Source organism: Marmota monax, unplaced genomic scaffold, assembly GCF_021218885.2.
Source record: "Marmota monax isolate L192 unplaced genomic scaffold, Marmota_monax_Labrador192_F-V1.1 WCK01_AAM20220418_F8-fsc02551, whole genome shotgun sequence".
NCBI classification, from domain to species: Eukaryota; Metazoa; Chordata; class Mammalia; order Rodentia; family Sciuridae; genus Marmota; species Marmota monax.
The window spans coordinates 1-12,969 of NW_026694159.1; the positions used below are offsets into that span (position 1 = coordinate 1).

A 12,969-nucleotide genomic window follows, 5' to 3' on the forward strand; every position below is an offset into this window, starting at 1 on the left:
CTGCTGTTAGATGTTCTTAATTACACGAGATGCCTAGCACCTGCCTGGGCACCTCTGTCCATCCTGCCTTTACCAAATCTCAGCACATGCAGGCTGAGGATCAGGTCAAGTACCTTGCCCTGTTCTGCTGCCTGAGGAAGGACAGCAACCCTAACCAGCCGTATACGCACTGTACAACTTGAAGAGCTGCTTCACATCTGGCCCCGTGAGCAGGTGTTCAAGAATCTCATCCAGGCCTTCCATGGCCACTCTGTTGTTCTTGGGCCAGGACTTGGTGATCACAGCAGACATGAGGCTGCCAAATTTCTGCAAATCATGACAAGAGACTCCCTCCAGGACACTAGTCTGAGACTAAAAGAAAATGAATTGAAAAGAGAGGACTTTAGAAGATTTTACTGATTTGTTTTTTAATGACACAAGTTAGCACCCAAGAGCATTTCAGAAATCTACTGAAGCTAGTTTTATAGTGCCTCAAAAATAATAATAATAATACAGAAGAGAGGTTGGGCTACCCCCTAGTAAGTGGGGAACTTAGCCTATTGGATTCTCTGGATTTCATCCCCAGTACTGCAAAAAGAAAAGAAAGAAAAAACATAAAATTTCCTAGAGTGATTCCATTTCCTTGTGGCCTGGTTTCTTATGTGAGGTGCCAGAGATTTGAAGATGCTTGCACACGCATGAACATACCCCCACAACCCCAAGTCATACACCATCTCAGCTCACTGCCAACATCTGCATTTCTCTTAGACTTGCCTGTTATTAAAAATACCAAAAACAAGATGAGGAAAACTTTTAAAACTAGAGGGCAACATTTTAAAACATGACTATTTTAAATGTATCATGTATCATTTTTACTATATCATGTATTTTATGTCCTAAGCTGTGATTCTCATAAAGACTACCCTCAAGCACCATAGACAATCCAATTCTTCTTCTGATGCTTCACCAAGAAACAAAATGCATTTCTTCTTCGGGTTCACAATTTTGCAAAAAAATTTTCAGTAGTTAGAAAAAAACACAGGGTAAACTAACAACAGATACTTTTTTGACATGAAAGGATAGAAAAATCATTAACTAGTCACACATAAAAAGTTATGAAGCAGATTTATCCCAGGTATAAAAAGGATATTTTAAAATCAAAAATCAGTTAATAAGCTGGGTGTGGTGGCACATGCTTATACTCCCAGCAACTTGTGAGGCTAAGGCAGGAGGATCACAGTTTGGAGACCTGATTCAACAACTTAGTGAGCTCTGTCTCAAAATGAAAAATAAAAAGGGCTGGGATAAAGAGATAAAGCACACATGAGTTTAATCCCCAGTACCACATACACACAAAAAAATGTTAACACATGCTACCAGTAGAACAAAATAATAGCCATTTTAATACACACAGAATAAGTATCAGACAAAACTCCAAGAACAACACAGGATGGCCAATTTTACCACTTTCACAGTCCCAGAGTTGCTATCCAGGGTAATTAGGTGGGAAAATGAAAAAAAAAAAAAGGTGTTGGGATTGAAAAGGAAGTACTATCCTCGTAGGCACATAACATAGTCATCTATATAGAAAACTCAAAGAAGACGCACTCTCCCATGTATGCCCCACTAGAGTCATCAAACAAGCCTGCAAAGTTGCAGGACACAGAGATGAGGTACAGCCCTATTTCCATATGCTAGTGATGAACAATCCAACAACAGAATTGAGAAAATAATTTTTTACAATAATAATAATAATAATAATACAGAAGAGAGGTTGGGCTACCCCCTGGTAGCTTGGCCTATTGGAGGCCCTGGGTTTCATCCCCTGTATTGCAAAAAGAAAAGAAACATAAAATACTAAATATTTCCTAGGGAATTTCCATTGTCCTGGCCTGGCTCCTTATGTGAGGTGCCAGAGGTTTGAAGATGCATACACATGCACAAACACAACCCTATAACCCCAAGTCACACACCCTCCCAGCTCATTGTCAGCTTCTGTATTTCTCTTAGACTTGCCTGTCATGAAAAATGCCAAAAACAAGATGAGGAAAACTTTACTACATCACAAGCTGCCCTCAAACACCACAGACACTCCAATTCTCCTTCTGATGCTTCACCAAGAAACAAAACAGTTTTCTTCTTTGCATTCACATTTTTGCAAAAAAATGAAAAAGTTTCAGTGATCAATAAAAAACACAGGGTGAACTAATAACAGGTACTTTTGACACTTAACAGGATAAAAGAAAACATTAATTAGCAATGAATAAAAAGCACCCCTGGGTTCCATCTCCAGTCCACACACTCAGACACAAAAACATGAATACATCATACTGATACAAAAAAGTGACACAACCATTGTAATAGATACAGAAGAAGTATCAGGCAAAACTCCAAGAACAAGACCAGGATAGCCAATTTCACTCCTTTCACAGTGCCAGAGTTGCTATCCAGGGCAATTAGGTAGGGAAAAGAAAAAAAAAAAGTATTGGGATTGTAAAGGAAGTACTAACTTACAGGCAGATAACATGGTCATCTATGTCAAAACTTCAAAGAAGGTACTCTCCCACGGATACCCCACTAGAGAAAAGAAATAAGCCTGCAAAGCTGTAGGCCACAGAGAGGAGGTGCTGCCCTGTTTCCAAGTGCTAGTGATAAACAATCCAAAAACATATTTGAGAAAACAATTTTTAAAAATATTTTTTGGGCTGGAGATGTGGCTCAAGCAGTAGCGCACTCGCCTGGCATGCGTGCGGCCCGGGTTCGATCCTCAGCACCACATACAAACAAAGTTGTTGTGTCCGCCGAATATTAAAAAATAAATATTAAAAAAAAATTCTCTCTCTCTTAAATTTTTTTTTAGTTGTAGATGGACACAATACCTTTATTTTATTTAATTTTTATGTGGTGCTGAGGATCAAACCCAGTGCCTCACAAGTGCTAGACAGGTGCTCTACCACTGTGCCACAACCCCAGCCCTGAAAAAATAATTTGTTACAATAGCAAAGGAATAAAGTACTTAGCAGTAAATTTCATAAAAGAAATGCAGACCTCACCACTTGCAAACTGCAAACTACTGTTGAAAAAACTTAAAGATCAAAATAAATGGGGAGACATTCCAGGTTCAGAAGCCATGAGATGTGACATTGTTAAGAGGTCAACACTCCCCAAAATGACTTACAGATTCAAAGCCATCCCTGTCAAAATCACAGCTGCTTTCCTTGCAAAAACTGACAAACTGATTCTAAAATTCATATGGAATCCCAAGAGATCCAGAATAGCAAACAATACAAAAAGAGGAGAACAAATCAGGAGAATTCATGCTTCTTGATTTTACGACCTACTGGAAAGAAATGGCAGTGGAGACATGGACAGATGTGAGGTGAACCCTCACAGCTGCGGCCAACAGACTTTTTGACAAGAGTGCCAAGATCACTCAAATGGTCTGGAACAGATGGATCTCCACATGCAAGAGAATGTATCTGGACCCTGACCTCATACCACATAGAAAAAGAAACTAATGTTAAGAGCTAACACTCTAGAGCTTTCAGAGGGGGTTGCTCCATGACAGAGCACTTATTAGCATATAGTCCTAGGTTAACACTCAGTGCCAAAAACAAAATAAAAACCTTTTAGAGGAAGACACAGGTAAATCTTCATGACCCAGGATTTAGCACAAGATGTCAAAATTACTAGCAACAAGAGAAAAAAAAAGACACATTGAATTTTTCCAAAAGTAAAAACCTTCCCAGGAGAGGTGGGGCACACCTGTAATCTCAGCTACTCAGGAAGCTGAGGCAGGAATATTGCAAGTTTGAGGGCAACTTTGTGAGACTGTTTCACAAAATAAAAAATAAAAAGGGCTAGAGATGTAGCTCAGTGTTAGAGCACCCCTGGTTTCAATCCCTACTACTACAAAAGAGAGAGAGAGAAAACGAAATTAAAAACTTCTGTGCTTCTAAAGAAAACACCAAGAGTGAAAACAATCCAGAGAATGGGAGAAAATGCTGGCAGATCACATATCTGACCAGAGATTTGCACCTGATTATCCAAAGAACTCTCATAAGCCACAATAAAGGAAAGACATAGAGCCCAATTAACCATTTGAGGAAGGCACTGTACTTCACCCCTTAAGTGATCTTGGCACTCTTGTCAAAAATTCTGTTGACCGCAGCTGTGAGAGTTCACCTCACATCTTTCCATGTCTCCACTGCCATTTCTTTTTAGTAGACATTTGTCCAAAGACATAGAAAACAGAAATAGCCAAAAAACATATGAGAAGGTACCTGAGGTCATAGCTATCAAAGTCACCAGAGAAACCACTCCATATCTCGAAACTGAACAGTCACAGGTCTGAGAGCACAGGCTGTGGGGGTGTGGAGAAGTCAGGTCCCTCCTAGGCTGGCAGCTGACATGGAAATGGTCCAGCCACTGTGGGAATGGGCCAGATAGTCTTTCAATCACACAGGTACCAAGTGATCCAGCCATTCTACCATAGGCGTAGAGAGTGTGAACAGCACATCCACACAAACCCATGTGTGGAGGTTCACAGCAGCAGACTGATAACAGCTATCAGTCAGGGAGAGCCCGGATGTCCACCACAGGACAAATGGAACATAAAAGCCCCCTGAGTCCATATGATGAGCAACATGTAGTCATGAAAATGGACAAAGTACTGACAGGTGCTCCAGAGTGAATGACCTTGAACACATGCTCAACGAAGCCAGGCACCCAAGGCCACAGCCTGTGTGACTTCATTCCTGAGACACCTGAGTAGTCTGTGGAGGAGGAAGGAAGATTAGGTGCTGCTGGGGAGGGGCTTGGGGCCAGCATGGTGGAGGGCAGACTCCGCAGCTGAAGGGCTGCATTTTCTTTCTGAGCTGATGAAAATGTTGCCAAGTAGACTGTGCTGGTGGTACCCACACCTGAAACACACCACTCCCCCCAAGTTTGGCTTCCAAGGGTGAGTGACAGGAGATGTGGCTACCATGTTACTAAAGCACTGAGCAAAGAACAAATGAAAGCCTTAGAAGTATTAGTTATGTAAAAAGACTAGAGCCTGTTTCCCTAGAAAAAGTGAGCTCTGCTTCTCACAACTCCACTGGCCAGCAGTGTGCAGGGCATGAAGTGTCCAGCAGGAAATACAGAAGGACCCTGGGAGCCTCAGGGGTACTGTGTGGGGAATGTGCTGGGGCAGAACCTCCTCCCACTTTGCAGAAAAAAGCTAAGTGAAACGATAGAATCTTTCCCCTCTTTTTCTGCAGTGTTGGGAATAAAACCCAGGGCCATGCTGGGCAAGTGTTCTACCCCAAAAAGAATGGACTCTATTTAACTTCAAAAGCTCCCTTCCATAGATGTTTTGTCAACCTTTGGGTCATTTCCTGCATATCTGTTGGGCAAGAGTTAACAGACCACAAACAAACCAGTGGCAACAATCACAATGGCAGTTGGAGGCGCAGCCCACCAGATCATCTGCATGATAGCTTGTGAGCGTGGCTGTGGTTTTGCACAGGGTTCTGCAACAGGAAGCCAAGTTGCATGTCAAAGAGTGGGCAGAGAGCACTGGATTGCAGCATGAGGCCCAAGCCAGGGAGGGGGCACCAAGGACCCAATCCTGGTCAGCACAGGCCTTGGAACTGGCAGGCACTTAGGGCCTGGAGCTGGCCATGTCAGCAAGCATCTGTGAACCCAAGCATGTTTCCCAAGGAGATTACTCACATGGCAGGCAGAGCTCACAGCTTTGATGACACACTTCTCAAAGCTCTTGGCCACACTGTCCTTGAGGCCAGCGGCATCCCAGTGAGGGCTACAGAAGGCAGAGATCTGGGAATGGGGCCTCTCCTGCAAACACAGAGGTGGGTGGGGGTGTAAGTGCCTGGTTGTTCTGACTCCCCTCCTCCCTGTCCTACACTAAGCATGTCCTCCCTGCCCCTCACTAGAAGATTAAAGATGAAACCAAGTTAGTCTCTTCTCAAATTGCAAAAAAAAGCAGCCAGAATAGCAGCTTGTAAAAACATGCAAATTTTGAAAAAGAGCTATTTTTCCTTTCTTTTGTCTTCCTAAAAAATCCATTTAATCAGATCCATATAAAATACTCATGGAGAAACCAACTTTTCTGGGTCACAGACCTTCATTCAAAATGAAGGGCATTTTTTGTTTGTTTATTTCCTCCATGTCACTGTGTTTAACAAGGCTCCTGCCACCAGCAGGTCCCTTGGAGCACCTATACATGGAGGGTTTGATGACACGTATGTCTAGGGCCCCAGTAAGAGCACAATCCCATTCCCTGACTCTTTTCAAGAACGTCACACTAGAACTCTGAAATGTTTCTGAGGTCAAACTGCAAAGCCCTGATCAGAAACAAAAATGCAAAGCTTGGGTGGATCCCAGGGCCTGTACATGCTGTGCTCTGCTTGTAGCCCCAGGTGCTGCCAGCAGTCTGGGCTCATCACCATGTTGATGGTGTCCCCCATGTCTGGTACCTTATTGAGCCTCCCTTCCATGTCCCCCAGCAGCGACTCCTTCCAACCATATTCTGCAGGAAAGTTTATTTCCACCAGCCGCCGCCAGTCCTGCAAAATCCACATGTTAAGTGACAGCCACAGGGACAAGTAAACACCACAGAGATATCCTACAGAAAAGACAGCAACAACAAGGCATGGGGGCACCTGTGGTCCCAGTTGCTCAGGAGGCTGAGGCAGGGGGATCTTGAGTCCAAAGCCAGCCTCAGCAACTTAGTGAGGCCCTAAGCAATTCAGTATGACTGTCTCTAAATAAAAAATAAAGAAAAGGGCTGGGGATGTGGCTCAGTGGTTGAGTGCCCCTGGGTCAAATTCCGAGTACAGGAAAAAAAAAAAAAAAGAAGCACTTTGCTAAAGCACTTGAAGGCAGCATCCTAACACATCTCCAAGCCCAGGTAGGCATCCTATCCACACACCATGTCTGCTGAGGACAGGCAGCATTAGGAGAACAGCAGCCTGGAGCAGGTGCCCCTAGCCACATGCCTCCATATGTCCACCTGATATCTAGATCCAGGGTCTACCTTGGGACACACAATGCATTTACTTGTCATGTCTCTTTTCTAGAGAAGTTCCCTGGCCTTATCTTTTCTGATACTGACAATTTTGAAAAGTTCAGGTCATTCTGCAGACTGTCTCTTAACCCAGTTGGCTCACGGTTTTCCCATGATTACAATGGTTTGGTTGGGACACTACTAAGCCAAGCCACGTAAAAATGTACTCAGTGTAGGTCAGGTGTGGCCAAACATCTGCACTTCCCACAGGTGCCTAGCCAAACACCTTGAGCCTGACCAAGTGGACCATGAAACCTGTTGGTGCCACCAGGGCTGACCAAGAGGTCGGTCCTTGGTTAAGGCTTATCAGCCAGATTTCTTCACTGTGAAAGTCATCTTTCCTCATCCATAAAGGCTTCTGCAATGGGACACTGGAAATCCTGTGACCTCCTGGCACCCCCACCAAGCTCAGGATTCCTGAGTGATACCTGCCTGCATCAGCTACTATACCTTGGTTACAGAGTGACAGTTTTCTATTGCAATTATTTCTTCTACATTTCTTAACTCCATTCTTCAATAGAAGAATAGAAAATTTCCTTTTTTCTCTTTTTTTTTCTGTAAGTATGTTTATCAATGAATTTTAATCCATTCCTATCACTTTGCCTTTTATGGGGCTGGGGTTGTGGCTCAGCGGTGGAGTGCTCGCCTAGCATGTGCAAGGCCCTGGGTTTGATCCTCACCACCACATAAAAATAAACAAATAAAATTAAGGTATTGTGTCCAACTACAACTGAAAAATAAATATTAAAAAAATAATAATCAAATTGTTCCAGATTCAGCTAATGTGAGCATATTCAACAGTTTTCTTAAAAAAAATTGGAATAACTTTAGACTTGCAAAAATGCTGCAGAGATATCCCAGATAATTTCTATGTTCTCTTAACCCCATTTCTGCCATCATGAACATGACCACAACTCAGTTGTCAAAAGTGAAAAGCTAGCAATGACAGACCACCATGTCAACCACAGACTTCACATGGAGTCCTCTTGGCCATCTGAGGAGGAGTCTGGATCACCACATGCCTGCAGCCTCAGCATTTCCTGACGTTCCAGCACAAGGAGCTCTTGGCCCCCCTGTGCATCTCGCACTGACTCATGGAGGTGGTTCTTCTTCCAGGAACAGCATTGTGTGGTGGGAAACGGGAGTTAGAAGACATGATTGGGCCATGTGGGGTAGAACACGCCTGAAATCCCAGCTACTCAGGAAGCTGAGGCAGAAGGGTCACAAGTTCCAGGCCATCCTGGGCAACTTAGCAAGAGTCTGCCTCAAAATAAAAAAATAAAAAGGTCTGGGAAAGTGTATTTCCACCAGCCACCACCAGTGTAGCTCAGTGATAAAGTGCTCCTGGGTCAGTCCACAGTAGAAAGAAAGAAAGAGAGAGAGAGAGAGAGAGAGAGAGAGAGAGAGAGAGAGAGAGAGAGAGAGAAAGAAAGAAGAAAGAAAGAAAGAAAGAAAGAAAGAAAGAAAGAAAGAAAGAAAGAAAGAAAGAAAGAAAGAAAGAAAGAAAGAAAGGAAGGGCATGTGGGTGTGCTCGGGTCCCAGGGCATCATTATTTCTGTAGGTGCTCATGGTCCCAGGGTGCCTTTGCCATAGGACTTTTGATGGACAGAGCTGGCAACTATCTAAAATCATGAGTTCCTGCTGCTATCTCTAGCTCCTTCCATACCACAGAGCTCTTGTCCCTCTTACTCCCTATCTCCATTTTCCTGACTTCCAACAATACCAACAGCATGTCCATCTCCCCAGACCTTGGTAACTTTACTTGTAAAACAGGAATAACAGCAGCAATCACCGCAGAGTAGATGTTTAATTAATTTCATTTTTTTAAATCATTAACTACTGCACTTAGAATCATTCTTTCTTGCTGGGCACAGTGACACATGCCTGTAATCTCAGTAGCGGAGGAGGCTGAGACAGAAGGATCATGAGTTCAAAGCCAGCCTCAGCAATGGCTAGGTGCTAAGCACTCAGTGAGACCCTGTCTCTAAATAAAACACAAAATAGGGCTGGGGATACGGCTCAGGGGTTGAGTGACACTGAGTTCAATCCCTGGTACTAAAAAAAAATCTTTCTTGTCAGTGGCTACACAGCTACCCGTCTCTCATGCTTAACACCTGGGGATTATACTACTTAGAATCCTGGAATAATATTTAATAATCCAATTGTGTTTTCCTGGGATTTCATTCTGTTGGTATAAAACTTCACAAAGCAGTTGGAAGAGGATTTTTTTTTCCTTCATTAAAAAGAACAACCCTCTGGCCTGCAGCCACCCTTGTCCATACAGTTGGGGTACCCCTGCCTAACATCACAATGAGTCTTGCCACCAACTCTGTGTGAAGACCACAAGCAGGTTCCAGAGTCTCCCTGGAAAACTGTGGCTCAAGGGGGACAACCTTCCACTTCAAGGACAGGGAAAAGGCAACCAGTCTGGAGAGCAAGCCTGGGGTGGGCAGGACCTCCCACTCTACCTCCTCCCCCTGTAGCCCTCTAGGGACTCAGGCTCCTGGATCCCACTGGTTCTCAGCTGTCTTCTCCAGCACTGGGGTGACTATTGTGGAATCCTCCCCATGTCCTAGGTTTTGGAGGAGGAGTCCACTCTATCAAATGGCTTCACTCAGTTGCCAGCTAAAGGTGCTTCCTGTCATATTGACCTTCTGTTTCCTGTACCACACAGCTGGCTTACAGCCTCAGACCTGAAGCAGAGCCTGAAGGTCCTCCTGGCAACTCTGCCTCAGTGTGACTGCACCTCATCACACTGTACCATAGAGCCACTGACCCTCTGCAAGGTAAAGGGGGAATGTTCCTTCCTCAGAGTAGGGGCCAGGGCCTGAGGCAAGGTTCAGGATAAGCCCAGGCCTCCAGGCCAAGGCATTGTTGGTCTGGTTCTTGGTGACAGGACACAACTGTGTGACTCCCCACTCTGTTGCCTGCAGAGGCTCTGCAACCTCAGGCAAAGCTCACCTGGATCTCCTTGGGTAGGTGAAAAGGATAGTCGAACCCTTCCGGAACATTCTCTTTGCTAACACTGTGCACAGCCAGGATCTTGTGGTGGCCAGGACACCCTGGAGGAAAACTGTCAGGAAGCCCTTCTTGGCTACGGCTCCCGGGTCCTCTGCCACGTCCTGTGGGCACATGAGAGAAGTTTTACCAGCTCTACTCTGCTGCTCCCCACACCTGAGCCACCTCCTAGCTCCACGATTGTTGGAAGCCCATCTGACACAAGCACTGTCGTTTCCCCAGTACCCAGGGCTCCCATGAAAGGGGCAACATGGGAAAGGAGGGGAGAAGGTATGGGTGTTACAGGTCCCCAAGCTGACTCTGCCTCACCAAGAGCTTCCAGCAGTGGGGGTACACACAAGAGCCCTGTGCTTTCTCCAGATTGAGTGAGAAGAATGCACCCATGAGCAGAAAGCTTCCAGAGAACCCTGAACCAGTAGGTCATGCAAACTCCCAGCTCCCACTCTAGGGATGTGAAGCAGCACTCTGCTGGCCTGAAGGCCAGCCCAGTCCTCTCCCCATGGGCACTCTGCAGGGACAGCTACTGTCTGTCTCCTCCACACCTCTACCACCACACCAACAGAACTACCCCCTTTCAGGTGACCCAACACTCCGGAGTCCTCTCTCTCTTTGCACTCCAGAGGTACCTGCCATGGAGCACATGCAACTCCAGAGGCCCTGAAGGCTGCACAGTGTGTGCTCTTACAGAGCTCCACAAAACCTGGGTCTGTTGACTCCTTCCCTCCTTGAGGCTCACAGAACCACCCTGGGGCCTCCATCTTGGCAAAGTGACAAGGTGGATGGCAGACGCCATTCCTGCTATAAGGAACCAACTAGAGTGGGAAAGATGACCCATTCAGACAGCAGGAAGAGCATGGTCCTCAGCCATAGTAAGTGCCAAGGTGGAGAAACTCAAAGAGCCCAGGAGGCATACCAACAACAGGAGAAGGGACTCAGGCTCCAAGCAGGTGACCAGAGCACAGGGCACAGGTAAGAGCAGGGCAGGACAGCACTGAGGTTTCTCAAAGGAAAATGAAACAGGGTACCCTTGTATGATGTCCCTGAATACCTTCCAGGACAATCTGGACATCCCAGCAGGGCATTTCCCTAGTGCTAAGCCTCAGACATTCCAAATCCAAAAGCGGCCCCAGCTATACACTGACCCATCCTTGTGGAGGTTCTGTGTTTGGGATTGGGGTCCCTGATGACTTCATGGCTGTGACATGCTTGTTGCCTGGGAAAGTTTCTGTGCAAAGGCATAGGATGCCCGGTTGCTAGGGTAATGCCCTCCACGCTACAGTCTTATCAGCTTCGACCTTAATCTTAGGCACATAACTCCTGGGAATAAAGGAATTTGTTTGCTTGATAACTACAATGTTTCACCAAGCTCTGGTGCTCCTGGATCTGCCCATCTTACAGTAATATCAGACAATGGACTTTCTTGAGAGCTGCACGTAACTCCTGACATTGCATATTACAACTGTAAAATGTAACTGCAGAATAAGCAACCTTACTGATATGCTAAACAATAATGTAGTTATGGTGCTAATGACCTAATGTGACTTATTGGTATGAATAAACGTGTCTGCTGGGAAAAAGTCCACTTTGCCAACTTCCCTGCCTCTGCACCTTGTCTCTGTGTCTCCTCTTTATTATTATTTCTTTACACATCCTGGTGTCATCCAGGATTGAACAGAGGTAGTCAATAAATGAATTGCAGGAACAACCCTGAAGCTGAACAAACAGCAGGGCCCTGAACTGTGCTTTGACCTTCATGGCAGCCACCCAGCTGCTGACCACCTGACAAGAGGCTACCACATGCCCAGGCATGTCTTTGCTTTGGTCAATTTTAGCACAGCAAAATTTTGTTTTTGCAGAACAGGTAGAGTATTTCTGACCACAGATCTGGGACCCCAAAAAACAATGAGGACACTTCCTTCTGCAAAAAAGTAAACCCTAAATAACTGACAAACTTCTCAAGCACCATCTATTGGGAGCTGGCAGCAATCTGGGATAGATGAAATAGTACTACTTGGGAGAAAGCAGACACCTTATCAATGATATTCATTCTTAGCCCCTATAATCCCAGAAGGATGAGGTAGGAGGTTTCCAAATTCAAAGCCAGCCTCTGAAACTTAGCAAGGTCCTAAGAAACTTAGCAAGACACTGTCTTTAAACGAAATACAAAAAAAAAAAAAAAATGGCTGGGGATATGGCTCAGTGATTAAACATCCCTGGGTTTCAACCCTGGTACTGGGAAAAAAAAAATCATTCTTAGAGTGTGTCTGTGGTATATTAAAGAAGAAAGGCTGAAAGAATAAGATGAAAATGTAGACTTGACCATCTCCATCCCTAACATTACAGTTTTGATGTGCAAAAACGTTAAAAAAAGAATTGCCCTGAGACACCACTCTCGACTACCCACAGCAGAAGTTCAGGACCCACAATGGAAAAGCTGCTCAGCAATGCAAAACTCCTGATGCAGCTGCAGGGACGCTGCCCTGAGACATGGGTGAGAGAACAGAGTGTGAAGGCCAGGGGCAGCCGAGCTCCAGTGGCAGGAATCAGAGTGAGGTTCCCTCTGGGTATGAGGGTGAGGATGACTGCACGCTGAGGGGCACAGGGGCCTGAGCAGGGCAGCAGGACATGGGCTCTGCTGCCATGGTGTGTTGCTACATGAAGGGAAGAGTCTGGCAGGAAAGACAAGGCACAGACATGTGTTTTTTGGGGGGTAAATGGGCTCTAGTTTTCTGTGAATAATAGAATCCAGGAAAATGGAAGGGTCATCTTCTTGGCAAGGCCAGGGGCAAAGTGTGTAGTTTGCATACAATGGAACCCAGCATGTAGGAGATGCCAAAGGAATACCTGACAACTTACTATACCACTCTGTCTCATCCAGGCATCCCAGAACTCCCACATTCCCT

The 12,969-nt window shown here is 45.2% G+C and overlaps 1 protein-coding gene across 1 annotated transcript; it reads right to left on the reverse strand.

The window, feature by feature from the left end:
• Positions 1 to 155: 155 nt before the first annotated feature.
• LOC124107615 (E3 ubiquitin-protein ligase RNF213-like) lies at positions 156 to 10,204 on the reverse strand (the record flags this gene model as incomplete). The annotated part of the gene is made up of 4 exons (XM_046465781.2): positions 10,010 to 10,204; positions 6,459 to 6,548; positions 5,695 to 5,817; positions 156 to 351 (listed from the first exon to the last, which is right to left on the reverse strand). Coding segments are annotated over exons 2-4 (340 nt in total), but the record flags the coding sequence as incomplete, so codon positions are not given.
• Positions 10,205 to 12,969: the final 2,765 nt, after the last annotated feature.